The sequence below is a fragment of the Buteo buteo genome, chromosome 11 (assembly GCF_964188355.1).
Source record: "Buteo buteo chromosome 11, bButBut1.hap1.1, whole genome shotgun sequence".
In the NCBI taxonomy this organism is placed as follows: Eukaryota; Metazoa; Chordata; class Aves; order Accipitriformes; family Accipitridae; genus Buteo; species Buteo buteo.
This window is the reverse complement of record NC_134181.1, coordinates 22,919,160-22,946,861: the sequence shown is the minus strand read 5'-3', so window position 1 is coordinate 22,946,861 and position 27,702 is coordinate 22,919,160. Positions and strand designations below refer to the sequence as shown.

General features: G+C 56.4%; 2 protein-coding genes and 3 non-coding genes across 5 annotated transcripts; 1 reads left to right on the top strand and 4 right to left on the bottom strand.

Annotated features, from left to right (window-relative positions):
• Window positions 1-456: 456 nt before the first annotated feature.
• On the bottom strand, window positions 457-14,802 carry MATCAP1 (microtubule associated tyrosine carboxypeptidase 1). Its single transcript, XM_075040491.1, has 6 exons — window positions 14,343-14,802; window positions 10,483-10,626; window positions 3,505-3,637; window positions 2,756-3,061; window positions 1,960-2,057; window positions 457-1,488 (listed from the first exon to the last, which is right to left on the bottom strand). Exons 1-6 carry the CDS (start codon window positions 14,787-14,789, stop codon window positions 1,324-1,326), a joined length of 1,293 nt encoding a protein of 430 aa, XP_074896592.1. The 5' UTR covers window positions 14,790-14,802; the 3' UTR covers window positions 457-1,323.
• A 796-nt stretch (window positions 14,803-15,598) lies between these two features.
• Window positions 15,599-24,558, bottom strand: LCAT (lecithin-cholesterol acyltransferase). Its single transcript, XM_075039407.1, has 7 exons — window positions 24,061-24,558; window positions 22,828-22,921; window positions 19,691-19,847; window positions 19,100-19,215; window positions 18,668-18,763; window positions 18,175-18,399; window positions 15,599-16,760 (listed from the first exon to the last, which is right to left on the bottom strand). The coding sequence occupies exons 1-7, from the start codon at window positions 24,136-24,138 to the stop codon at window positions 16,138-16,140; spliced, it is 1,389 nt and encodes a 462-aa protein (XP_074895508.1). The 5' UTR covers window positions 24,139-24,558; the 3' UTR covers window positions 15,599-16,137.
• TRNAH-GUG (transfer RNA histidin (anticodon GUG)) lies at window positions 24,510-24,581 on the bottom strand. The gene has a single exon. It is a non-coding gene; the product is annotated as a tRNA-His (tRNA).
• Window positions 24,582-24,969: 388 nt separating this feature from the next.
• Window positions 24,970-25,042, top strand: TRNAK-UUU (transfer RNA lysine (anticodon UUU)). The gene has a single exon. It is a non-coding gene; the product is annotated as a tRNA-Lys (tRNA).
• A 2,223-nt stretch (window positions 25,043-27,265) lies between these two features.
• Window positions 27,266-27,337, bottom strand: TRNAH-GUG (transfer RNA histidin (anticodon GUG)). The gene has a single exon. It is a non-coding gene; the product is annotated as a tRNA-His (tRNA).
• Window positions 27,338-27,702: the final 365 nt, after the last annotated feature.

Sequence of the window (27,702 nt, the reverse complement as noted above, 5' to 3'; positions counted from 1 at the left end):
GGCCCAGAGGGAAGCAAAATCCCCGAAGACAAGTGGTCTTATCCATTCCCAAGCTTGCTCTGTGCTGCCCTGCCTGCCAGAGCATCTGCACGCTGCAAAGGGGCTGCAGCTGCCCTGCGAGACCTGGAGCATGGGCAGCTGGGGGTGCTGTGAACTGGGCTTGCAGCCAGCCTTGGAGCTTTTGGGATTGAGCCTGAGCTCTCTGGAGCCACCAATTGGCCTGTGCTACCTTTGGGGGAGAGCTCAGTGGCATGAAAGGCGACAAGAATATAAAACCAAGTCTGTGGGGATTGTGTTTTGGGTTTTTTTTGTTTGTTTTGTTTTTTGTTTTTTTTAAAAAGGGCTCTCCTAGGCATGGCACAGCTGGAGGAATGCTGCAACTGTGTTAGAGACCAGGAACAGCTCAGGGCAGCTTCTGCTTTTACCTACTTTGATTTATTAATGTTGTCCCTGCCCAGTATGTTGTTTTACACACTCCGGTGACCCCATCCTGCTCCTGACGCACCAACTCAGAGCCATGCAGCTTTGCCTGCGCAAGCGAGACACACAGCATTCACAGCGGTACCAGCCTGGCTGTTGATGCTATCCACAACCTTTTGCCCACACGTTGTTTCCATTACATAATTTTTATTACACACTTTCTCCTTACATCAAGCCCAACCCCCACCTTGAGTTCTCCTGTGCCTCAGAGCCAGGCAGAGTAGCTGTAGTTGGGGTGCAGAGCAATGGTTAATTGTGGGCAAATATTTATGAGGAGGGGGGAGAGCAGAGAGGGGTAGTTGGGGGATTAAAGTCCTTTCTGCTGCTGGTGGGGGACATGAGGGAAGGGGTAGGGGGTGGGAAATGCATACACAGGGGGATTATTCCCTGCCAGGGCTGCCAGGCACAGCCCAGAGCCCCCAGCCCCATCTGCTGGCCCCGAGTAGGTGCCCCCGCTCTGCTGGGAACACCCCCTGGTACCCTAAGGGCATCCCCCCATTGCAACCACCCCAGCACAGCCTCCTGCACCTCTGGGGAACCAGTGCATCGCCCCAGCTCTGCCCTTGCTCCCTCTGAACCCTCTTCTCCAGCTCCCCAAAGCCACGCAGCCATCCCCAGAATGCACGGGGGACAGTGGGGGGGACACACATCAACACTAACCACACCGGCCCTCTTGGCCGCGCTACCCTACACAGCCAGTACATGCACAGCAGCCACCCGGGCGCAGGGGAGGAGGCCCAGGCTCTGCCCTCTCCTCCAGGCTCCAGCCCCAATAAATATCCAATAAATGGCACCAGTTACACCCTTGGGGCACTGGTTTGCCGGGGAGGGGGGGAATGCCCCTCAGTCGGGCAGCAGCTGCTCCAGCTCCTCCTCATTCAGGCCATTGGTGGTGACAATGTGGTCCAGCTGCTTCATGTACCGCTCCAGGTCCTGCATGAAATGGGGGATGCGGGCCTTCTCCAGGACCCCAAATTTCTTCAGCCGATTCACATCTTCGTAGGAGACCTGATGGGAAGAAGGGTCAGTCCCTGCCATCCAAGGAGGAGGTCTGGCCCCCACCTGCAGCCCACCCCCGTCACTGCCCCAAAACCTTTCCTGCCTGCAGGGAAGCATTGGTAAAGCCACCTGGAGGGGGATTTGCAGGGATTTGTGGTTTTGATAATTTTCTGTCACTGTGGGGACAGGTGGCGGCGGGGCCAGCCTGCGACCAAGGCAGAGGGGCTGGCAGAACTTAACCCCCTGGGTTAAGCTTCCCCCAAAGATCTCCCATGGAGGAGTATGGATTGTCCTGTCCTTCCTTGCATCCTACCCAGCACAGCCTTTCCCTGCTCCACCGAAACCCATACGTGCAGGGACAGGCAAAGAGCTGAAGGGCTTCCAGCCAAGGGCTTGTTTTTGGGAAGCCCATATGAGCTTTGGGATGGGATGGGTACTCTGATTAGCTCCCCGTGCCCCCCGCCCGCTCCTGGCTGTTACCTTTCCAAGTGCAGCCAGCAGTGGGAAGTCGATGGTCTGCCTATGGCGCAGGATGCGGAGAATCCCATCCAGGTAGACCTGGTCCTTACTGAAACAGCCTGGAAGAGTGGGAGAGGCCGGGGAGCGAAAGCCTGGCTTCCCCACTGCCCTCTGCTTGCCTGAACTTCTGCCAACCACAATAACCGGAGTGATGGCACTGGACCAGGGTGACATGAGCGTGCCAGGGCTCGGGCATTGCTGGTGCCGTAGCCAGGTCCCAAAGGATAAGCATCAGGGAGCAGCGCCAGGGACCGTGGAGGCAGCCGGATGCAGTGAGAGCCCCAAACCTCCCACTGGAATGCGTTCACCTTTCCTCCCAGTGGATTTTTTTTTTTAATGGTAAACCACTGCAAGAATCTAAGTGCATCCCCAGAATGCTCATTTTTTCCTCTCCTTTGGCTGCTGCTTCCCCACGAGCTTGTGCAAGTTGCTCCCATCAGACCACAACCACCTTATGGGGCTCCCCAGGGTACCCCATCCATCCCCACCTCACCCCAAGCAGCCAAAGTGCCTGGACTGCATGTAAAAAATCACTGCCATAAAGTGTAAACCCATAAGAGAGCAGTGCTGGGGATGGGGAGGGACGTGGGGACAGGCAGAGCCACCATTTCAAAGGCTGCCATGGCCACAGGAGCAGTGATGCTCAACCCACCCAGCAGCAAAACATGTCCGTCTACCTCTGTTTTTTTTAAAAAAAAAAAAAAAAAAAAAAAAATCCCTTCCAAAACCTGAAGACTTTTCACCCCCTGAGCAGTACCTGGCTGTGAGGTGTCGGTCTGGCCCCGCTTTGCCCGCACGCAGTATTCCCACCGGACACCAGCATCCTGGACATACTGCTCCAGGTCCTGGAAGAGGGCGGAGAAGGAGAGGCGGCTGGCCCGCTCGATGGTGTAGTAGAGCAGGGCTGCCCGCCACAGGAAGGGCTGCTTGCGGAAGAGGACGCTGTGCAGGCTGGCCAAGCCTTCCTCCGTGGGGTTGGCAGGCTTCAGGCTGTACTGCTTGCGACCCTCAGAGCTGTGCCAGGGCTGGCGGGTGTTGTTCACCCCCCGGATGTAGTGGGTGCCTGGGGAGGGGGGATGGGAGCGAGCGCCGTCAGCCGCAGCCTCCAAAAAGCTTGGCCCCCGGCCCCCCCCACCCCCACCCCTGAATTGCTGGGGTTGGGGCTGAGACCCAGCACCCATGGGTGCCGGCTCCAGTCTTGGCTGGAGATGCTGCCATGGGACATGTGCTTGCTCCGCTGCCCAGGGTGGGGGGCAAGCACATGGGTGGGTGCCCAACACCCCCAGCCCCACACGCAGAGAGGGACCCAGCTGGCCTCAGCCCCTTCCAAAACCCACCCAGGAGCACCCCTCCAGGATGCTTCCTTGCAGGACCCAGCGGGCATTACCTTGCCCCACGGTCCCCACAGCCCCCAGGCCATTATGCCGACAGCCAGAGGATGCTCACAGCACCCTGCCCACCCCCCCCAGCTGTGCCCGTCACCCACAGCCACCACCCCCCGCTGACCTATCTCATGGCGCAGCATCCCCTCCAGCCAGTGCTGCCGGGCTCCGGCCAGGTTGATGGCCAGCGTCGGCCGGCTGTCCTCCACCATCATCACCGCCTGGGACAGGAGGTCATCAGTAAGCTGCACCACCACCTGCGGAGGAAGGAGGCAAATAGTGTCAGCACGCCCATGGGAGGAGATGCTCAGCAGGGTCTTGGCTCTAAGCAGAGGCTGAGATGGTGGCAGATGGTCAGAAAAAGCCACCAACGCCGCGGGCAGCACCATCCGGCACTGCTGCACCATCACCAGCTCGTGCTGTATCTCCCCAAAGAAACCACAGAGAGCAGGAGCAGGCAGGGAGGGCACTGCCAGTGCTGAGAGGATGCTGAGAGGAAATGGATGATCCCATGGGAGAGTTGAAATAACTCCTTTAACCTCTTTACAGCCAGCAAACCTGAGCAGGCACTGCGGGGGGAGCAAGCAGCTCCTGGGCAGCCTCCTCCAGCATCCCTCTGGCTCCAGCATCCCCCCTTCCTCCCTGGCTCATTCCCATGGGGTCCTCACAATTTTATGGCCACACGCAATGGGCATCCTCCAGAGACCTGCCTGGTTCCACTCCTGCATCCCCACTAGCAATGGGACAGCGCAGTAAATTTGGTCACCAAAACAAGCCTGCTCTAAACAACCAGCAGCACCTGCTTCGGTATGGGCCCAACCTCTAGTCCCGCCCAGACAAACATCCCGTGCAGGAACCAAGGCTCTCGCTCCATTTTCACACTCTCCTGCCGATTCTCCCTTTCAAAGGCTCCAAGTCATGACCAGTGAGGACGGATCCATGCCAGCCTACCCTTGCAGCAGGAACTGTGTGTGCCAGCCACGATTCGCAGCAGGGACGGGCAATGCATGTGCAGGACTAGGGAACATCTTTATAGAGAAAAAACCCCAGCTATTTTAGGAAACCTGGCCACCACAAGTGCTGGAGCCAAGACAGCTGCTCTACGTTAACAGGATTTAACATGCCAGCCAAGCAGCATTTTCTGACCATCCGACTTCAGACCTGCAGTGACTCAAGGCTGTAGCATTGCCGGAAGAGACAGCCCTGGAAGCTCTCGTATCTGAGGTTTGGCTACGGCAATGCTTGGGACCATCAGGCACATACCAATTTCATCTAAAAACCCTTCTGCCACATCCACGTTAACTCTAAAAAACATCTATTATTTCACAGCTGACACTTTCCAGGATGAAAATGTGCGCACACATTACTACATGACAATTCTTCTCTTATTTAAAAAAAAGCAGAGGAGACTGAATGGGTTTGCTTTAACCCAGATTTATTATTGTGCAAAGCTGCTCACAAAAGCCAAAAGTGCAATGTAACACAGCAGAGTCTACCACTGGGCCAACAAACAGCATAAAAATACTTACAGTGCAATTGCTTACCTGGATTAAAATATACCAGTGTGAAAGAGAATCCCTCCAACTCCAAGAAAAGACTTGCCAGTTCATTTCTGACTTGTGTATATCTCCTTGAGCTTTATTTCTGCTCCAGTAAGCAAGTCAAAATAAATATGGGTTGCAGTTTTGCTGCCCTCTCCCACATCCAGCCACGGACCTTGGTGACCTGGGACAAACTGAGGCAGGGAACTGATCTGGACTAAAACTGGTCTTATACTCTAGGTTAGTTTCCAGCAAGATCACCATCCCTGGCCACACAAGCTCTCGTGGGGGGCTCTTGGCAGGGACAAGACTTCTGGCAGCAGCACCAGCTTCTGCTAACAAACAGCCCTGTCCGAGGCAGGGAAGGTTACAGCTTCACCGCAAGCAGAAACAAGGAGGCACGCATGAGCCAGGTTTTGGTATGATTGTAACCAATTCCCATCTCTTAGGTCAGCTCCGTCTGATGGGAATACAGCCTGGACATCTGACATGGCAATCCCAAATGCGACTAGTGGAGGCTGAAACCCTGGGACACGGGAGGGGAAGGGGAGAGCCAGGGGACAGAGTTTAAACCAAAAGAAAGAAGGGGAGGAATACATTTCATCGTCGCAGCACTTTTCCTGCTCCCTTGAAGACACTGCAGCACAGAACTGCTGGCCAGACCCTGTGACAGCCCTTGGTCCTCAGGTCTTTGCTGCCCAACCTGCAGCTCTTAGAGGGAGCGCTGGAGACGATGCACTGTGTCAGCTGGAGCTCTGCTACCAGGATACAGGATGCTTGGTTGACTGGGAGTGGTCCGCAAGGCCAGGTCCACATCTTGCTGTCTTGTCACACTTCATTGTCCCTATACAGGGAAAAAATAAGCCCCAAGGAGGCTGGAATTTAGGAAACTAGATGCAGAAAAACTAACTTCTTCCCTAGGATAAACACGCCTATTCTTACACCTGCTTTCCCCCAGCCTATTAAAAAAATACCACCCCCCAGAGCTCCTCTTCTCTGCTTTCCTCCATTTTCCAGTTGCTCATCCTTGGCCACGTTACACTGGATTCCTCCAGAAGCCATCCCCAGGCAAGAGGGATTCAGCAGCTCCAGGTCCCCCGTACCAGCAGGACCTGCTGCGGAGGGCTCAGCCCAGCCAGCGTGTTTGGGGAGGCTGGTGCTTGCTTGGCATCCCACCAACAGTTCAAGTTTCCCTTGTGCAATTTCAAAAGCTATCTTTGAAAACAACACTCAAGAGCACCCGCGCAAGTGAAATACTGCATAAAGCCAGGATTTTAATTATATTGAGTGTTGCATGGATAAATGCTCCATGCAGCTCATCCCTGCCATTCTGGTGATCTCCAGCTCTCCCTTCCCATCTGCACTGGCACCTTAAATCCCACCCCTGAAGAAAACTCTTTTATTATAACCCAAATAGCTGTCCATCACCTGCGCATGGCTTCTTCCTCTGCTGTACCGGGAATGCCGTGTCCCAAGTCCTATGCTGCATCTTCCCTGCTGTTACCCACTTAAGCATCCTACCAGGGCTGAGGTTGCCTACAGCAGAGATACACCCTGCTTTAATAAGCATTAAGCAACATTTGCAAGAGAGTGCTCTGACTTTAAAAAAGCTAATTTTTATATTATTTTGGGGGGGCCTTTATGCTACAGGACAAGTCAATGGTCACCAGGCCAGGCATTTCCATCTTGTGATGGTGTTAAAGCCAGAGCATCAATAGCTGCTCACACAATTCAATGTGGGCACCAAATGAGCCCAGACAAATTATGGAAAGGCAACTGCTGTCCTTCAGTCTTCACTACCATGCCTGAAGACAAGGTAGGCTGAACAGTCCAAACCCCAATTTTTTTCTTTTTCTTTTCCTATCTGGTATCACTATGCACAGGGTGAGCAAAGAGAAACGCAGCAAACAGCTGGAAAATAAGAGGTGGTGTGATGCTCAGTGCTGAAACCAGGTCTTGCACGAGCCCTTTTTAGGCAATGGAGCAAGAGCTGAAATGAAGACCGAAGCATTCCCTGGGATACAGCATCTGGAGAAAGATCCAAGAGCACAGAAAAATCGGTTTGCAATAAGTTGGGACACTGCTGGTGGCTGAGCACAGAGGGAAGGGTGTAGTTGAAGCAACCATTCTGTGTTTTTGGGAATCAAGGAAAACTCCATGCAAAAACATCCCGGAGCCTTTAGAGGAAGAATTCAAGTTAGAGGGAGCACTGTTGATTTTGTTTTTTCCTCTCTAATGGTGAAGAAAAAGTAAAGGCAACACAGAAACAGCAATGCTCAACTCAATTATATGGACCGAAAACTACCTTTCCCTGTACAAGAGCTCGATGGCATCAAGCGAAGTGGTTAGGAAGCAGATTCAGGACGAAGAAGCATCAGCAAATGGTGCAACCCACCGCATGAGGTTTGCAACAGTTCACGATCAGGTAGGTGAATTCTCAGCAGGGGTTTTGCAGGCAGAAACAGCCCCCGACTCGGGAAGACACCGGGCTGCCATGGCCTGGGGAGAAATTCCCCATCCCTGTCCTAAGGACAGAGAGACCCCAGGACAGAGCTGGGCAGGGGAATGAGGGACGGAAAAGGACTGATCCAGGCGTTGGGAAACAGGATTAGACACCGCTCAGAGAGGATGAGAGCAGCTGCAGCCACGGGTACAGCCGCAGGTCGCAGTCCCCCTGTGAGAGCCGACGATACAGAAGCACCCGGGGCCACCACTATGAGAAGCTGATGGGCAAAACCCCATGATGTCATTCTTTGGATGTCAGTCTGATGATGTTTTAGAGGAATTGACTTGGGTTATTTTTTTTTCCCCCTTATTTGATAATGTGAGGATACAGCATTGCTTTGTCATATTAAACAGAGGTGCCAGGAACCACCCCGTGCAGAGCCAGCCATCTGGGAGCGATGGGAAGGGACCCTCAGCATCATCACAGACTGCAGCTATGCATGCTCCCGTTACGCTGCCCACAGCCCTTCTCCGGCTGCAGCAGCCCATCCGCCCACTGAGCAGCACCGCTTGCCTTATTTTGGGAAACCCTCCAGCTTCACAGGTGCTGTTAAAACAGGAGCTGCGACTTCAGCCACACTTATTCCTGTAGCAGCAATGCCAGCTCTCCAGCTTTGTGACCTCTGTTATTCTGAGCAGGATCCCCGGAGTATCCTCACGGTCCTCAAAACTTCTACTCAGCTTTTGTGGATGCAATGATGGAGAAAGAGCTCGTCCCCAGGAACCGAGGGAAGACTGCTGACAGCCCCCGCAGCACGGGCTCCTGCCTCTCCCCAGCTCCCTAGTGCTGCTCAGGACCTCGCATGCCAAGAAAGTGCGGGTATCGAGCAGGTCAGAGGTGGAGGGGCACCATCGATGGGATCCCGGGAGATACTAGCTAGCGCTATTTAGGCTAACAACGTTTCACAACCCCAGGGGCTGGCATGCAGAACTTACCAACGGGGTCAGGGGGTTCTTTACTGCAAGCTGGGAACTCGCTGAAATCCACATGGAGACCTCTGAGCTCCGGCAGCATCACCTCAGTCCTGAGCCAGAAGAAAAGCAGAAGAGCTTCAGGATCTGCAGCTCTGACCCCGACAAAGAAGCTTTTGAAGACACAAAGTTAATTATAGCATAAATACTCACCCACGAGCGTGCTGCCTGTGGTGCCGGAAAGCGGGATCCTGCCTTCGCTGATCAGCGCCGGGGACAAAGGGCAGCTGCCTGCAGCGACTGCCACCAGCCTGGCCCGCGCTGCCTGCCAGGACTGCCTGCAGGCAGCACAGGCAGCTGATGCATCAGCGGGTCAGTCTCTGGGCTAACGCACCCCCCCCCGCACTAGTTTCTTCTTGGGTTTTGGGGTTTTTTTAAGAAAGCCATCACAATTAGTACATATCAGGGAAGGAAATGGCATGGCAGAACAGACAGGGCACAGCAGGCGAAAGTCAGGAATTATAGATACAGGCACGGGGAGGGACATACATGTCTGAAACCACCTAGTTCCCCGACAGGGTGTTAAATTATCAGCGACACACAAGTTTCAGCAAGTTTTGGTTCTGTATGGGGAGCAAGCTTTGCCAACATTGCTGTATCAAGAGCAGATGAAACCCTTCCCTCTTCCCTGCCCCAGAGAAATTCAGCAAAATTTGTAATGGGTAGGAAAGAGTAAATCAATGCTTTAATGGTTTTAAAAGCACTTATCAAAAGTTTTGGATAAAAGGCCCACTTATCTCACATGCCGATGTGCAAACATAATTACTGAACCCTGCGTTCCCTGGAGCAAAGGGAAAATTACACAGGGCTGGAAGGAAGCCAGTTGTACACCAATATGTAAGAAAAAAAGATGGCTTTCTGCCCAGCCAGAGCTCAATTTGGGTTAGATTAACGGAGAAAAGCAAAATAGCTGAATTTAATCAATTGATAAAAATCAAGAGATGAACCACAACTAGCAGGTCATAAGTGTAGGTCTGTAAGACTGGCCAGCTGCTAGGTTGGGTATTGGGACTGGTTCTGGGTACTAAAAGGCAGCTGAATTATAGTAAGAGATTTGCAGAAATCCCTTCTGTCCTAAGCAAAGGCTTAGGAGGATCAAGGTGCCAAATCTACATCCCAGGGACAACCCAAGGAGGCTGGTGGAGGAAGGTCCCCTGGCCAGGTGGGACCTTGAGGAACCGCTCACTCCTGCTTTTGCAGGTGTGAAATGGCCTGGGTACCCCTGAGCAAGTTGATGCTTCAGGGAAATGCTCATGAATAACCCTGTTTGGAGATGGAGGTGAAAAATCAGAGCTAAGAAAAATAGTCTGGCCAAGAGGCAGCAGCGAGGAAGCCCCCCGTGCCAGCCAGCACTGCACGGACTTCTGCCCGGCAGCCTACAGCCGGAGGCAGCCCTGCAAGCCAAAAAAAGCAAAGTCAGCTCCAGAAAACCTTCTCAGCATTTGAACCCAGGACGGTGGAAGCATTTTGCCCACACCTTGCTAGCAGAAGGGGGAAAAAAAAGCCCCTTAACCAAAGCTGTGGGACATCCCACGCTGGATGCTGCTCAGAGAAACCAGATTAAGAGATGCTGAACTTCCCCCCTGCCTTCATCCCGCACGGCTACCGTCGTATCTTAACCATGTATTTCGCAGCTTTAAAACCCAAGCTTGGGGTTTCAAAGTGCCATAACCTGGCACATCCCCTGGGACAGCAGGAAATCTCTCCCCCCAGCTTTGCTTTTGGACATGTGAGTGAAGGCAGCTGTTGGAGATGTCTGCCATACCACAGAGAGATGGCTTCCTGATGGTAATTGATGCCTCATGCGCACAGCAAAAGGCCACGCAGACAAGCAGCAGCTCCTCTCTCTCTCTCGGGAGATATACACTGAAAAAATCATGGGAAATCGGTGGGGAACCAGCACCCACGTCCTAACGCCAGGGTACAGCGAACGCAGCCAAGCCAGCGCTGAAAGGACACCACAGCTTAGAGGAGAAAAGTTTCTTCTCTGTACCCAAAACAGTTCCTAATCTAAGTCCTTTTTATCAGAAAATAAGTATTTTGCAGCTGTAGTTTACAAGCGATAATACAGGGACGTGGATTACCTCTCCCACGCAGCCTTCCTTCTGCATGTACTTTCGGATAACGGACCAGATCTGGCACTTGCTCAACAGCCTCCCACCTGTGGCAACTTCGAAGCTCTCGTAGGTCCCGTACTTCTCCAGGACAGCACGAATGATCCTGATCGCCTGTTGCATGCAGAAACAAAACATGAGTGCAAACACCTTCCCCGCTTATAAACACATCTTAAAATACCACATGCAGTAAAACCCAGCAGAGAGAATCCCTCATAAACGCCCATAAAGTGAGACGTGGTTTTGCAATCTCTAAAAAGCCAAGGAGACTGAGCCAGCTGGAAGTGGCCACCAGGACAGACGGACACTTAATGCAATCAGCACGACCCACAGTATATTCTCTCTGGTTTTTATCACCCTTGCAAGCATCTGTTGTAGGAACTGGGCAAAGCAGAAGCGAAAGAGCATCATCACAGCATGCTGACCCTGGAGGTTAAAGCCATGATTATTTTCACCTTCTCTGCTTTCAGTTCTCCTTTCAAACTCTAGTGCTTGGGTCTAGCTTATCAGCTTGCTTTTTATGCTGAGAGTTTCTTATTGCAGCGCTGGATTGCAAGCCCAGCAGGAAAGCTGGGCATCACCAGCGTCACCCTTTGCAGCGCTGCTGCTTCCTCTTCTTCGGCCGAGGTCTCAGCGCAACCAGCCTACTGCACACCAACAGCCTTCTAATAAAAGCAGCTTGTGCTATTTTATTAGCATTAACATTTACGGAGCATCTACAAAATACAAGCATTTATTAGCACGTTTCCTTCCCAAAAAGTGAGTTTGCATTTTCAAGCAATGACTTTCTCCAACCTATTAATATATACCCCAAACCAGATGACGACAACTTTGTACAAGTTCTGGAGTTTTTCCAGCAGTTTTATTGCATCTGTAAATCTGGCTGTGCTGCTACCGAGCTTCCCAGCCCCGGGCCAAGCGCTGCTCCTGACTGGTGTGTGTTTTACCTTCTCCTGCTGAGCAAACCCCCTTTGCTCTCCTACGGGCTCCAGGCAGCAGCTGGAGCCCTGCAGAGGAGGTCCCATTCCCGCCCTCATCCCTAAGGTCACCCAGGATCAGGAGATGGGTGCTCACCAGCAGTACCAGTACTCAAGCCATCCAATACCCCATAGAGGGGCTTTGTGGTCTGCGTCTGGTGAGCAGCCTCCCCTATCCCAGCAGAAGGTCCTGATTTTCCTTCCCTGAACAGTTTTCTCTGCACTGCTGGTTTTTATTCTCGAGTCACTTATTGTGTCTTTCCAGAAGAAGTTGCGCAGGTTTTTTCTGTGTTGTTGGTTTGGGTTTTTTTTGTTGTTGCTGTTGGTTTTTTTTTTTGTGTGTGGGTTTTTTGGTTCTTTTGCTGAACTATCAGGATTGTTTTTGCAGCGCTGCAAGGTACCTCCTGCTGACAGTGGCAGAAAAAGGACCGTTTCTTCCTCCCACCTCTGCTCAACCACTTGTTCTCTCCTCCCAGAGGACCTAACATACCATGCCAAGAGAAACCCAGCACAGCTGGTGCCCAGGAGCAAGACAACCAAAGAGCACGCTCCTCGCTGACCTCCAGCGCATGTCCCAGCAAGCAAAATTCCTAAGATACCAAATTTAGTGTTCTGAGAGGCTGCTGAGCTGCAGCCCGAAGTTGTGCACCCATCATATGCAGTGGGATAACAAATCCTCCAGCCCCAGCTCCGTGCTGGTGCTGCTCACGTTCCCATTCCTGTAACAAACCAGGGATGTGATCTCCAGAGTGATGAGCCTCCATGGGGCTAGAAGAATCCTTGTAGCTTATCTAAATTTTCAATTAAAAAAATAAAATAACCCCCCCAAGCACGTGCAGAGCAGCTGGTGGAGCAGCAAGCTGGAAGCAGGGAGCTGATGTTGGTTTGCCTGCTCTTGTCCAAGGATCTTGGCTTAGCAAAATGTTTCATTTATTTAAGCTCCACGATTAATGCAGGTTTTTAAAATAAAAGCAGTTTGTAGCTAATAGTTGGCTGGCAAGGGAAAAGGTTTCCCAAAAGAAAAGAGACTGGAAAGAGGTTACTGCAGGGTACGAACAAAGGAACCATGAATACCGTCCCATCACACTGTCAGTGGAAAACTTGGAGAAACACCGGTAGAAACACTCAACACTTAATATCTCTCGCAAAGGGTTTTAGGATCCAGGATGACGCCATTCACACTGGTTACGAACACTTAGTTCTGTTCATTCAAAGTAACGCGCAGAGAAAAATAATCTCAATTATTTATCTTTTACTATATTGTAAGTCAACTGTACCAAAACAGAAAGCAAGGGGGGAAATAGCGCTGAAGAACTCATTTTACTGCATTACGTGGAGAATGAAATGCACTTAAATGCAGGAAGAAAACACTGAAAAGCCAGCCAGGTCTTTATAGGAGTCAGACTGTCTCCCCTGCAACAGCATCACTGGCACCAGTTTATCTGGGGCAGAGGTACGGCAGGCACTGGAAATGACTAACTGCTTAGAAAGCTGTTTACAGAAAGAGCCTGAATCGTCAGATAATAATTCAGGCAGAGATACGGGAAGTAATGCAAGAATAAGTAAACATTCAAAAAGCAATAAATAAATCTGTGAAGAAGTTGTTATTGAAACACCAGATGTAAGCTCCCAGCTAGGAGGTGGAAAGAGATGCCTCTGGCGTGCAAGTCTGGAGTTAAGAGAAGAGTTGTTTTTTATCTGCTCCCTCGGAAGCAGCTGAAAGGGGCCCGTGGGGCAGAAAGGATGCTCTTGCCAGAGGCGGGATGCCCAGCCCGAAGAGCAAGCTGGTTTTGGGGCATCGCCAGGCTCCCGGCTCCAAACCCAGAGCAAAGGGATGGAGCCGCTCTATTGCCTGCCTCGCTCTGCCTGCATCCAGGAGAGGCTCGTTCGCAGGCAGAGCATCAAGCAAGCACGCTCCTGCCTGTTTGCTCCCTGCTACCCACCCACCGTTGTTACCCGTGGCAGAGAGCAAGCCGGGAATCTTTCAGTAGCCTACGAGCAATGGGAAACAGTTAAGCAAAATAATGCAGACTCCTTAAGGGGAGTCTGCACCAACAATTATCATTCCTAACCACGTTTGCTGATGCGTTAAGGGTGCCACCACGCCAGATGGCCTTTAGGCCTTCCAGAAAACAAGCCGGACTTAACCCACCAGGTCATTCCGGCTAAGGACCACCTCCCATGCAGTCACCCACGCGCTCTGGCTCCTTGTCCGTTATTTCTACAATAACAAGCGTAAAAAAAAAAAAAAAAATAACAGCGAGGTGTCCCTGAGGGAGCATCGAGCTCCTAACCACCACCAAGAACCAGTCTGATGCTGGTAGCATCACCCAGCCACCGGCGTGACCATTGCCCGCATCGACCGCGGAGCGCGTGCTATTCCTGCGGGTAGGCCGGGTAACTAGAAAACTTTTTAAGAAGGGGGCGAGCGTGCTGAAGGCAGGATACAAAAAGCAGGGGGCCAGATCAGGCAGCAGAAGCTGGGAAGGAAAGCGGGCCGCGAGGTTCCACGTGGACCACGGACCAGCTGCCGGCCGGCCCCACCGCCGAGCGCTCCCACCCCGGTACGTGCCGTCGGCAGGGCGGGGGTGACAGCGCCCTAGGCGAGGACGCCCACGCCTTCGCGCCTGCCGCGTTACCGCCCTGACGGGGCTGGAGGAAGGCGGCGAGGGCGCGATCCGGGCTCCCTCCTCCTCCTCCTCCTCCTCCTTCTCCCAGGCCAAGCATCCCTCCCCCCGCAGCTCCGCCGGCAGCAGTACCGGCAGGGGAACGAAGGCACCGGGGGCTCTGGCAGCTGCCCGCAGCGACGCCCGCCCCGCGCGGGCAGCGCGTGACCCGCCGGCCCCGCCTCACCTGAGCGACGAAGCGATCGGAGGCGGCTCCGTATTTATCCAGGACGGCGGCGGGGACCGGCTCGGCGTACTCGAACTGCGGGTCGTAGGCGAAGCTGGCGCGGAAGAACCGCTCCCGTTCCGCCTCCACGTTGCGGGGCCGCAGCGCCACGAGCAGGCAGGGGCTCCGCCGCCCGCCGCCTTCCTCCCCCCGCCCCCGCGCGATGTGGGGCAGGGAAGCGGCGGCGCGCATCCCCCCCCCGCGCCTCCCCGCGCTTTCGCTCCGCCGCATCCCGGCGCCGGTTTCCGACAAACGCCGGGTTCCCCGAGGGCAACGGGGCGCGGGGCCCGGGGCCGGCGGCGGGGGGGACGGCCAGGAGCAGAGCGGTGGGTCATGGCGGTCGGGAAGGCGCGGGGCGGCGCCGGCCCCCAGCCCTCCGCCCGCCGCCGACCCCGGGTCCAGCACCATGGCCTCCAGCGCGGCGGCGGCGGCGGCACGTGGGCTGCGGCGGGCCGACCCCCGCGCTCCCGCCCCGAGCACGCGCCGCGCCCCGCCAATCGGCGCCGCGCCCGGCGCGCCGGACCCAATGGGAGCGGAGCGTTGCGGGAGAGCCCCGCCCCTCCCCGCCGCTCCGCGCCCCGCCCCGCCCCGCCCCGCGCCGCGCGGAGCCTCCCCTGCCCGCGGCCGCGGAGCGGCGGCGCAACCGGGGCGGGCGGAGCGTCGCGCTCCCGAACGGCGGGCTCGGGGCGTCCCCGGTTGCATCCCCAACCTTGGTTGCATCCCCAGCCCCAGCCGTGTCACTCGGCGCGTTTGCATTGCCAGCCCCGGCTCCATCGCCAGCCTCAGCTGCGTCGCCAGCTCCAGTTGCACTGCTGCCCCGGTTGCTTCGCCATCCCCAGCTGTGTCACCGACCCTGGCTGCGTCGCCGGTCCCAGTCGCGTTGTCATCCTGGCTGCTTTGCCAGCCCCAGTTGCATGGCCAAGGTGGTTGCATCGCCAAGCCAGCGCGTCACTGGTCCCGGCTGCATCAGTGGTCCCAGCTGCGTCACCAGCCCCAGTGGCATCGCCGCGCCTGGTTGTCTCACCAACCCCGGTTGTGTCACCAGCCCCAATCACACTGTCACCCCAATCGTGTTGCCAGCCCCAGTTGCATCACCAACTCCAGTGGCTTTTCCCAAAGCCCCGGCTGCTGGGGTGCCGCGGGGCAGTGAGCCCCTCCATTTTCGGTTACGGCTGGCTTTACTAACCTGCTGTGCAAGGACAAGGCAGGCTCAGCACTGAGAAGCAAAATGTGTTTATTATTTTGTACATCTGCTGATTTCGAGTCGGTCTTGCCCGAGGAGCCTAGTGTGCTGCCTGCATGCTGGAGGCTGGCAGAGGTGCTCTTGCAAGCCATACCTGTCGTGCCACCCCCGCAACCGCCCCAGTAAATCAGAGCCTGCACTCGTTATGCGACTTGCTCTGTCCCAAGTGAGCAAAGGCTATGGCACCGTGGGCTCCACAGCCTCTAAAGTGCCTAAAGGCGGCTTGCTAGCGACAAGGGCTTGTGCGTACACCGTAATTCGCAAGTGTGATGTTAATGAGCTGACAGCGTGGTTAATTATCCACCCGCTAGTGGGAAGTGACAAGCCTTTGAAGTATAATTAATTGCCATTCCCAAAAGAAAAACCAATCAGTGTGGAAGTGGGTGCCAGCCCATCTACCTGAGCTGTTGGTCTTGCTCCTTTTCCTTCCAAACTCAGCTCCGAGTCCTTTGCTCCCCTGCATGGCAGCTTGCGGTGGCCACCAGCATGGAGGGAAGCTGGCCCTCATTTCTTTCAGTTCTTTTTGGGCTCCTTAAGGACTGTGTGCCCAGGTAGGATCTTCCCCCCCTTCCCTGCCTCTGGGCTGGGTCTCTCCTGCCCCGGCTCCCCCTGTTCCTGTGGGCTCCCCAGCAGGATTTCATTGATGGAACTGAGCGTCAGGTTACTGAAGACCATGTTAAGGTGGTCGACGCCTCGCAGCTCCTGGACGTGCACCTTCTGCTTTTGCTGGTCACGCCATCGCTTGCACAACTCCAAACTGCGTGTGTTGACGGTGTCATCCCCGTCACCATAAATCATGTCCACAGGGTCCTCGTAAGGGAAATGCTCGTCATATATGTAAGTCTCCACAGTGGGGTAGCCTGTGCCATAGAGGCAATACGTGTCCACCCCAGGAGGGGGTAAGCCCTTCAGCAAATCCTTCATGTCCTCCCACATGTACCAGCCATCCTCCAAGTTGACATCGGTGAAGAAGCGTTGGTAGTCCCGGTAGGTGTAATTGTAGGAGGGCGTGGAGATGAAAACGTGGGTCTCGGGCCAGGCCAGGCTCGTTGGGAACATCCAGGGGCTGGTGGTGGTCATGCGCTGCTCTTCACGCAGCTTGATGTTGGACATGAGTGGGATGCCCTGATTGTCACCTGTGGGACACACAGGGGCTTATCAGAAACAGCACCAAGATGTACCCTCGCAAATGGTGCCCCTTGGGCAGCTGTGCTGGGATCAGCCCATCCACCTGTGACTCACAGCTGTCTCCTGGCTGGGGTATGGTTCCACCTCAGATCTTCCCCTGCTTACCCCTGTGCTGCCCATGACCGTACGTCCTCTCCTCACCCCTCTGGCTGCAGATATCCAGAGCAACCTTCCAAACTCCCCTCTCTGGCATCACATCTCTAGCTGCTAGGCGGGGCTGAGTGTAGACAAATCTGGATGTGTGATGGCCCTGACCAACCCAGGCCCGGACTTTCCCTGCAACCCCGGCACCTCCATGCCTGCCTGCAGGGACAGGAGTGAGCTGAGTCCGATGAAGGTGCTGATAGTGGGTGGCCAATCTATATGTCTCCTGCAAGCCTTGGCATTTTTGGTATGTCTGGAGTTCTAAGACCACGCAATGATCTCAGATTACCTTAAAAATGTCTGTGGCCCTTGTGGCAACAGAGAAAAATATGAGGAGGTGACTTAAGGGTGATGCAAGGGGCCAGATGTTAAAATCTTCAAGCACATGATTTTTAATTCCATGCATTTTTTGAGGCTCAGCTTGTGACTTGTAGTTATTCTGGGCTGTCAGCATTAGGCAAGTGATTGTGGCTTTCTGGGCTGCAAAGAGACTAAAGAGGAACTTGGTGAAGGGAGATTAAAGCCTGAAAACAGCAAAGCTTATGGGGGATGGGCTTTGAGATGTGGGGAGATCCAAGCAAGTGGTGCAGGAGAACGTGAGTGTCCCTTGGGTGGCCTCCATGTCCTCTGCTGCAGAAGAGATGTATGGTTTGCAGCAAAGGTCCAGCAACCTCACTGTCCTGCATGGATGGAGGCGGTGCAGATGTCAGGGGAGGCAATGAGAAGGGGGTGAGCATGCCCTGGGTGGCTTCTCTGGCCCCAAGATTTGTTGGATGGGTGTTTCGGCTTTCCAGGAGCAGCCCTAGCCCAGGAGTTGATGCTGTGCATGGTGCAGGCTGTGCTGCAGGCTGTCTGCCGAGAGCTGGTGAGGAGGAAGGGGGATGGCCAGGCTGCAGGTGGACCCTTCTGACAGCAGTTTTCCATACACACAAACCCAGCAACCCCAATCATGGAAACCAGAGCAAGCTCCAGAGCATGCCCTGGGCCACTCTCCTGCTGCCGGGGCTGTGGCAGGAACCTCCACGGTGCTTTCTGCGCCACAGGATGCAGCAGGATGCAGAGGCATCAGCACCAGAGTATGAGTGCTGCCTCCACAGACACCTCGGCCGTCTGTCCCCCACCTCTTCCACCACCACATCCTTTCCCTGCCCACCCCCCCTTCCATTTCTGCAGGAGGGAAAGAAAGCAAAGAGGTGGCTGCACACAGGAGTCACCCACCGGATGCCAGGACACGCAGGGGCTTGACGGACCCTCCCCAGGGGGCACCCAGGGAGATGAAACCCCCAATGTACTGATCTTTCCAGGCTTGCGTCTGCTGTAGCAGGAAGTAGAGGACGTTCAGGTTGCCCATGCTGTGCGCGATGAGGAAGACGCCTCGTTGGTACTCATCGTGCATCTCCTCAATCAGGGCCTTCAGGTTCTGGAAGTATTCGGGCTGTTCCTCTGTGGACAAAAGGGGCGCCAGCTCTTGGCCACCTCACTCATGGCCACAGGGCTGCAGGGCTGACCCGACCAGAGAGAGGTGTGGGTGCAGAGGCCACAAGTGCCACCATGCATTCACATGAGCGCACTGTGAATGGCCGAGCACCCACCATCATGAGCAGTCATCCCTGTCCAGGGGCTCCTCCACACCAGCCAGCTCACCCAGCCCGTGCGAGCCATCCTGCTTCCCCCCCTGCATGGGTGGCCTGGCCACAAACCCCAGACTTACGGGGCCCGACCCTCCAGTCGTAGGGGGCTGCCCGAACTGTCTGGTCCCTCACGTAGCCGTTATTCACCAGGTTCTGCACCAGAGTGTGTAGGTAACCTATGGGCAGAGAGAACAGGTGGGAATTAGGTCTGTGGTCTTCTCCTGTCAACCTTTTTCTGCCCTGGTCCTGGTCACAATGTTCTCTGGGAAGCCCCGTAGCTTGGTAGCTCCAGCCAGAGGTAGTGGCTCCGTGCATCCCATGCGCACTGTGGTCCAGGGTGGGGTGGTCCCGGCCAGTGCTCAAAGGGAGTGTGTCCCCGAGTCCAATGTCCCACACTCCCAGATCACCTGGGCTCTCTGCAGAACTGGTCCCTACTTGAGACACAGGGACACCTTTCCACTTGCAGGGAGCATGTGGCATCCCCAGACATCCCGCGCCTCTCCTCCTCTCACCTGCCAGCTTGCTCTGATCCAGGTATTCCACGGAGTAGGTCTTGCCGAAGCCAGGCACGCGGATGTGCACTCCCGGAGCGTTGGACATTTTCCGAGAGGTTCGGTTGTACACCACCCTGCGGGGACAGGACAGAAAGTAGCAGAAGAGCCGTGTCCCCATGGGGGACATGGGGCTAGGCTGGAGATCACTGGCTGGCAGCTTGGACCTGGGCAGCTGTTTCCAAGTCTGGTGTGGATGGGGAGGTGGACCGGTGCCAAGACAGCGTCCACACCAATCGGCCAGCAGCCTGTGGCAGGAGGCTCTGATAGAGTGGGCTGTGGCAGCCCCCTCACCCTGTGGCCCCAGGCAGGGTGGCAGCATCTCCAGTGAGTGCTGAGGATGGTCTGGCTGGGCACGAGCACATGGCAGGGATGTGGGAAAGGGATGAGCGCTTGGAGCGGGAACCAGTCAGATGTGTTCCCAAACAGTCCTGTGGTGCTCCTGTGGTTTTCCATGTGTGCCAGGTCGTGGCCGGGGTGGGGAGGAGAGGGGAGGGAGATCCCTGGTAGGTCATTTACCCGGGGAGTTCCCGAGGTGGGGGTGAGCGGTACCTGGTGTTATCGATCCAGCAGTCAACTCCCACTGGCAGGAAGGTATTGAGATTGAGCCAGATGGTGAAATAGTCCTCCGTTTTGCGGTAGCACATCCAGTTGACCACATCTGGCTTGTCTAGCTTTGCTTCCAGCTGATTCCCAAGACACCCAGGCACTGGAGGCACGACAGAGAGAGAGCAGAGCCATCTACAGACCCCGTCCCACCGACCCACAGCTTCCCCCAGGCCCCCAGGCAGGGGTCCCCTGGGGCTGCCTGGCTGGGGACACCTGGGGACCTGCTGGAGCAGCATCCCTGGGGAACAGCCTGCTCTGCTCAGGAATGAGAGTTCTCGGAGCCGAGATGTGGGGTGAGCATGGAAGCAGTGCTAAAAACACATCCTCAGGGACCCCTTCAATCTGCCTTTCCCATGGGGTGACCCCCAGAGCTGCCACCCTCAGCCCAAACCTGCCAATCCCCACCAGCACATAGCATCCCAGATTATTCCCCCCTGCCTCGCTGGGTTTCCATCCTCTTCTCCTTGCCACCCAGCCTGGGGGAAGGAGTTGGTGCTGCTTGGGCCTGCCCAGCCCTACCGCACCCCCGGCACCTTGTCCTGGGGCAGTGGGACAGCTCGAGGATGCACAGAGTCCCCAAGGAGGTGAAAGTCATGCCAGTGCTGGCTCCCGAGGCCCACACACTGTTTTCCTGAACTTTAAACCCTACACACAAGCTGAGCAAGGTCTCTGAAATGGTTCTGCACTGAGCAGAACTGTACCTTGTGGGTGTTCAGTGCAAATAAACACAGCATGGTTTTAAGCAAGCTCACAGTCTGACCTGGGCTCCCTCGATGGAGGGTGACCATCACTGGGGCGTTTGGTCTGCCTCTGGGAGCTTCAGTGTGGTTCCCAGCAGGGATGGGACACCCATTCTGGTGCCACCCTGGTATATGTGCCTGTGCCGAGGGCAGACACCATGGAGAGCTGGTGTGCAGAAGCCAAGACCCGGCTCCTAATGCCAGTGCTGACCCCGAGGGCAAGGACAAGAGGTGAAGGGTCTGCAGGGGACAGTGGCTGTGAGCTGCTGTGGGATGTGAGCGCTGGGTGACAAACCCCACGGCCCCAGCAGGTCTGAGGACAGGCCTGAGACGCACGGCTGGAGGTGGTGTGGACCTTCAGTGCCGCTGCAGGCGCTGTCTGCTATGTGGCTCGCTACATGTCCCACGTACGGCCCCTCCCCCAAGGACATCATGAGCTGCTTTGTAGCCTAAAGTCCCTATAGACGCCTGCCCTGTGCTTCTCTGGGGCCCAGACCTGAGCTCTCCTGTGGCTGTGGGACCCCACAAGCGCAGCAGGGTGGGAGCCACGCTGCCTGGTGCAGGGGCTGAAGGATGCAGGTGAGGAGCATCTTTGACCTGAGAAAGATGTGCCCCATTTCCCCTGGTCTCCACCAGCCTCAGGTGTCCCTGCATCCCAGGGTCCATGGACACAAGTATTTCGGGGAACCGCAGTGCTGTCCCTGTCACGGGGTGTGAGGGAAGCCTGGCCTGGAGATGCTGTACACCCATCCCACCCACCACGGCCCTGGCACCCGCAGTGCAGCAGGGGCAGGGCCAAGGGGTGCAGGGGCATGGCTGCAGCCTCCAAAAGCCCTGTCCCATGCAAGAGGGGAAGGAGATGTAGCGGTTGCCTCCCTCAATCTGCTTCATAGCTCCCTCATCTCCGTAGCATCTCCCCAGTCATACAGGGAGGGTCTAATCCTGCATTCAAAGCACTTGGTTGGGGATCAGGCCATCCAGTGGACGCTGGCATAGGAGAGCGCAGGCAGGGAGCAGGCAGAGAGGACCTCCTAGGCCAGTGAGAAAAGCAACACCACAAGCTGCTCTGATGGGTCCCGAGGGTGCCCAGCCAACACCCCCGCCCCCGGCATCCAGCCCTGAGCTCTGCCTCCCCTTCCAGAGGACATTAGGTAATTATTAAGGGAGTTCCTGTGGGGGCAGAGGGGTTATCGGCGGTCCCAAGGGCACTGGGGGTTTCTAGGATGCCTGATCCAGGGGGATGGGCTATGCTGAGCAGCACGTGGGGCAGCTGGACCCGGCCGGGCACGGGACAGGGGCCGAGGCTGGTACCGGGGACACAGGGAGATGCTCCAACCATCACAGGTCATCCTGAGTAGAGGCACCTGGTGGTGGCCACCCGGGTTTCCTGGCCACCAGCATGGCCAAGCAGGACCAGCTGCAGGACACCGAGGCTCCAGACACCATCCCCTGCTCTCTGATGCCTCTGTGAAGGGATTTTGTGGGGTCAGCCCTCAGCATTGCAGCAGGGATGTTCTGCTTTTTCTCTTCTCTTTTTAAAGGGGAAACATGGCTTGATTCAAGAAAAGGAGAAAAACCCCAACTCTGCTCAGCAGAGGTTTCATGGCAAAACCCTAGCTCGGGTCCCCAGTGATGGCACAGAGGTCAAACGAAGGCAGAGCTGTGCAGGATGGAGGTACCAGCTGGTGGCTGCTGCTCCCACCTCCACCTCCCCAAGGTGATGCCCCAAACTCTCCTTGCACCTCCCTGAGCACCTCTGCCAAAGGCTCACTCTCCTCTGCGACATCCCCCAGGCAGGCTGGACGTTGGGTGGGATGCGAGATAGATGCCCTTCTGCAGCAGCAGAAGATGAATTAACCATTGCCAGGGAGCGGCAGAAGACACAGGATGGGGTGGATGTTGGGGGAGCAAGGGGTGGTGGATGCTGGCCCACGGCACCGGTGGCAGATGTGGGAAGCGGCAGATGAAGATGTGCCGCAGCCCCCGTGCCTCTGCCAGCAGAGCCCCCCCTGAATCGAGCAAGCCCTAAAACAGCCTCTGGGCCAGCTGTGAGATTTTAGAGCCCCATTTGCTTTCTGGGGTACCCAACTTGCACCCCCAGCTCTGGGCAGCTGTGGCTGGGCACGGCCAGCCCTGCATCCCTAGCCCAGCGGATGGGAGGGAACCTGGAAGCCATGTGTCACCCCCCCCTTGGTGGCTCCAGCTCCAGATTGCAAAGGGCCACTGCAGCCAAGAGCCGCCGAGCTGGCACCCCAACCTCACCGCCAGCTCTGGGGGGCTGTGCGGCACCCGGGGTGCCCACCCGTACCCTGCGTGGTGCCTGCGCTGGCATGAGCTTACCGAGTACCACGGGCGGCGTGCTGTTGGTCGGGGGAGCTTCTGGGGTGGTGGTGGGTGGAAAGAGGACGTTGAAGAGCCAGAACTGAGACGTGGGCTGTAGGAATAGCGACAGCGTCAGCAATGCAACCCTGGCGCCGTTGGTCCCCATGGCAAGCTCGGCTGGGATCCTCCGGACGTCTCCAAGCAAAACAGCCTTTTATATTTTTTACGCAGGTCCAGCCAAGAGGCACCCGGGCTGCAGGGGAGGGGAGAGCTGCAAGGGGCTGGCCGTGATGGGGAGGAGGGACGGGGAGGGCCAAAGGACTGGCCTTACGGACCTGCCATGCCCTGCCAAGGCAGGCCAGCAGTGCCCAGGGGCTCTCCATGCCCCAAAAGCCCTGCCCAGGGGTGCCAGCAGAGGGGGCATGTAAATTTAGCAGCTTCCCGGTGCCTCAGCGTCCCTCCGCTGCGTGCTGGGGTTGTGGCTGCCACACACTTCCCCCTGCATGGTGCTCCCGGGGTAACCCCACAGGGCTGCCCGGGGCTGCCCGCTCCCTGCCCACTCCCTGCCTGGCTGAATACAGCACGTCCCATTCCTCCTGCCCTCGGTGGGGGGCTGGTGCTGCTGACTTGGCCAGGCAGACCCCAAACCTCTGTGAGAATACATCGAGGCTGGGACAGTCAAGGACACATCTGGGCAGCACTTTGGCACACGGCAGCAGCACATCCCCCAGTGCCACCCTGGGCACTGCTGCTGCCCCATGACCCCCTGCCCAGGCTGCTCCACGCAGTATCCCCTCTGCAGGTGCTCGGCCCCAGGGGGATGCAGCATCCCCCCCAGCATCCCCCGGGCAGGTGCTTCACCCTGGGACCCTGGGTCTCTGTGCGTGCCCCCTTGGCACCAGCCACAGCTGGGGGGGAGGCCCTTCAGCCCCCATCCTGCATGGGCAGGGCTCCAGGTAGCCCTGCCTGCACCAGGGACTGGGAACCCCTGGGGACTGGGAGGCACCCAGGGGAAGGCAGGGTGACCCAGGCTGGCAGTGCATGGATGGGCACGGGATGGAAGGGGCTAGGGTGCAGGTGAAGAAGAGGTGCATGGTGCTGAGCCACGGCGGTGGAGCAGAACCCAACTGCTCATGGGCTTGCTCCAGCCTTCCCAGTGTGCTCCAGACTTCCCAGTTTGCTCCGATGGGGCAAAGGGCCAGCGCACAGCAGTGCTGAGCAGAGGATGCTGTGGGGGGAGTTCGAGCTCACCTGGAGCGTGGCCTCTTGATCTTCCGGGTGCAAATCCTTCCCATCCAGCATCTTCTCTGGAGCTGAGCTCTGGGGCATAAAGCTGCTGCCTCCCGCCTCCTCTCACTCCGTGGGGAAGGGAGAAAGGCGCGCAGCCTGTCCAGGGACGCTTTCCTGCCAGCTTGGCCAGGACAGGAACAAAGAGCTCCAGCAAAGTGGGTTGGCTTCAGAAAAGCCATACTCTCCCGCTGAAGGGAAGATGTCTTCCTCCCGAGGAAGAGCGAGGTGGGCTGTGTCTGCGTGGGGGTGGAGGGCACTGGTGGGTGGGCTGGGCTGGCAGGGTGGGTTCCCCGTGGGGCGGAACCGGGAGGGATGGCAAGAGAAAAGGGAGGGCGGCCTTCAGGAGCCCCTCCGAGGGCGCGGCGCCTTCGCGAACCGCCGCCTCCCCGCCGGGCCGCCGGCAAAAGCCTTGCTGTGACTCGGATTCGAACCGAGGTTGCTGCGGCCACAACGCAGAGTACTGACCACTATACGATCACAGCCGTCGAGCGGGGGGCCCCGCGCCGCCGCTCCTCTCCTCCGGCCGCCTCCCCCCGGCCTCCCTCGGGGAGCGGCGGGGCGGCGGCGGAGCTCTTGCGGCCGCCCCCGCGGCGCCCCGCTCGCCCTCCCCGCGGGCGCACCCCCCCGGCCCCGGCCCCGGCCCCGGCCCCGGCCCCGGCCCCGCGGCGGGACGGGCGCCCCGGGGCGAGGCCGGCCCGGGCCGCGGCCAGAAGCCGGGCGCTGAGCCCGGGGCGCCGCGGGGGCGGCCCCCCGGGGCGCCGCGGGGGCGGCCGAGGGCGAAGCGAGTCTCCCCGCGTCGTCCCGCCGGCGCCGCGGGGAAGTGGGGTCCCGGGTGCCCGTCGCGGCCGTCCCCCGAGGGCGCGGGCGGGAGCCTGGATAGCTCAGCTGGGAGAGCATCAGACTTTTAATCTGAGGGTCCAGGGTTCAAGCCCCTGTTCAGGCGAAGGCGGTATCCTTTAGGAGCCCGCGAGCAGCACCTCTTGCTGCCGGGATGGGACAGGCCCTCCTGGGACAGCTTGAGATGGGGATGAAGCAAGACACCTGTGTCCCCTGCTCCCTTCCTCACTCAAGGCTGTTCGGGTGCCCAAACCAAGCAGCTTCCTCAAAGGCTGGGTTCCTGCTGGCACCCTGCTTTTTCTACATGAAGATGATGAAGGGGCTGGAGCACCTCTCTTAGGAGGGAAGCCAGCCTCTTGTCAGTGGTGCCCAGCGTCAGGACCAGAGGCAATGGGCACAAACCGGAGCACGGGAGGCTCCATCTGAACATCAGGAAACGCTTTTTCACTGTGTGGGTGACGTAGCCTTTGCACAGGTTACCCAGGGAAGTTGTGGAGTTTCCGTCCTTGGAGGTATTCAAAAGCTGACTGGACATGGTCCTGGGCAACCAGCTCTGGGTGGCCCTGCTTGAGCAGGGGGTTGGACCAGATGACCTTCAGAGGTCCCTTCCAACCTCAACCATCCTGTGATTCTGTTGCTCCTCAGCCCAAACCCACTCCAACCAAAGCAGAGCCCTGTGCCGTTTTAAGGGAAGATGGTTCATGTGAGAGCAAAGGCTGCAGCGATCCGTGGGGCCACTGCACTGCTTCAGCCAAGCCCTGAATTGCACTGAATATGTGTATATACTCTTCAGGTTATTTTTGCAAAATAGAAATTCTTTTAACAGAAAATCGAGTAATTTTGGATGAAAAACATCCCCTTTGGGATTTTGACATTTTTCAACCTGAACATACATCAGTTATTCAAGCACAGTACATTGTTCTTCAGATAAGCTCAATGGCCTTGTACCCAAAACTGACTTTCTGGAGTGGAAAAAAAAAAAAAGGGGGGTGGTGGTGGTGGAGAAATGTATTTCTTTGTGTTTCTGCTCCTCAGCTGTGTAGGAGTGGGACCGGTACTGCTGCTGCTAAAGGACAACTTCTCTAGATGGTTCTCTTCTCTTCCTTCTGTATTATCTTTGGGATATGCTTTTTGAAATTTTGGAAAATGCTTTTTGAGCTTTCTCTGAGTAAAGAAATACGTGTTTTCAGTGAAAGAATAAATGAAGATTGGAGGACTGTGAAGTTGCGCTAGTGGCCTATAAAGTGCAACTCCTAAAGGTAAATGCGTGATGAATTTTGCTCTCCATTTCTTCCTATGGATAAGGTATGAAAGAAAAATAATTTATTTTGTGCAATAAAAAAGCCTCCCTCTCCCCTTCCCATGCACAAGCCCTGCGGACACCTGAACCAATCAGCCTGAGTGCTGGCAGCCCTCTGCTACTTTCAGTTACCCCCGCAATGGTGAAGAAATTGAGACCCGCTGCTTGGGTAGCGTCGTTTTCACCAGGTGAGCCCCGAGTGCGACCTGTGCGATACCTTACGCAGCTCGTAATTTCTTTTTTGAAAACTGCTGTCCGGAGTGAGTTCTGCACATCCGTCAGGAGAGGGCACCAAGACCAAGCAAACAGAGTGTCTTCATGGTCTGAAGGCTCCTGAGGAGGAAAGGCAAGAGTTTAAAAGGCTTCCTCAACCTGAAGCACCTCCTGGTGCACCCCAGAGATCTCTGTCTGCCTCTCGGTGCCCTTGAGACCTCTGGTTCCCAGACCCACAGTGTGTCGGGGCCATCCCCCAGCACTGGATGGGTTTTGCCTCTGCTGTGAAAGCATCCCCAGAGGTGCTGCAGCCAAAATCCTGTTCCCCAGGAGCTGGGAGTGCTGGCAGCGGGGCTTTCATCAGGTTGAGCTTCCTTCTTCTTCAGGTGGTCGTTGTGGCAGATCCTTCCAACCCTGGAGGGCAGGAGCAGGGAGCTGAGCCCTGGGGCAGCAAGTTGCTCCCTGCCACCTCCTCTCACTCTGTTCTGGTCCTCTTTTTCCAAAACTGGGAGGGTGAGGGAAAGCTGGAAAGCTGGGTGATTTCTTCAGCATTCTCAAGCTTTGCGTGGAAAATGGAGAAGCTGGAGTGCTTTCCCAGAAGCGTCACTGAAGCCCCACTGGTGAGACCCCGCGCAGTGACTACAGGTCAGGAAATCATCGTTGGCGTGAGTCCGGTCACCCTTCGGAGCAGAGACCCCATCAGAGCTTGTGGCTCTCTCTGAGGGCATGATATCTTTGCAAACCAACCTCCTTGCAAATGCCTCCCTTACATCTTCAACCCAGCTTTTTTGTGCACCAGGCAATTGGCAAAAGTGTTGCTGTGACTCGGATTCGAACCGAGGTTGCTGCGGCCACAACGCAGAGTACTGACCACTATACGATCACAGCAGAAGACGTCCTGCCACACGCCAGGTCCATGGGGAGGAGAGCGCCTGCACCGTCCCCTACCCTGGCACGGGGCACCTAGCACAGCCTGGTGAACAAACCCACGCTATTTTATTCAGGCAGCTACGAGCAGACCTGGATGCTGCTGCTTGAAGCCTCAGCAGTCTGGAACAGGGCCGTAAATTGTGCAAAACCCTGGCAATGCTGGGATGGCATGCAGGGACTGAGGCTGCTGTAAAGGACAGCACTGTCAAGGGGATATCATGCCATGGGGGCATCATGCTACAATACAGCAAATTTAGAGCTATAGTAGTTTCAGTTAAGTCTGAGTTATACAAGAGGTGCATAATTAAGTAATTTTATGGCAC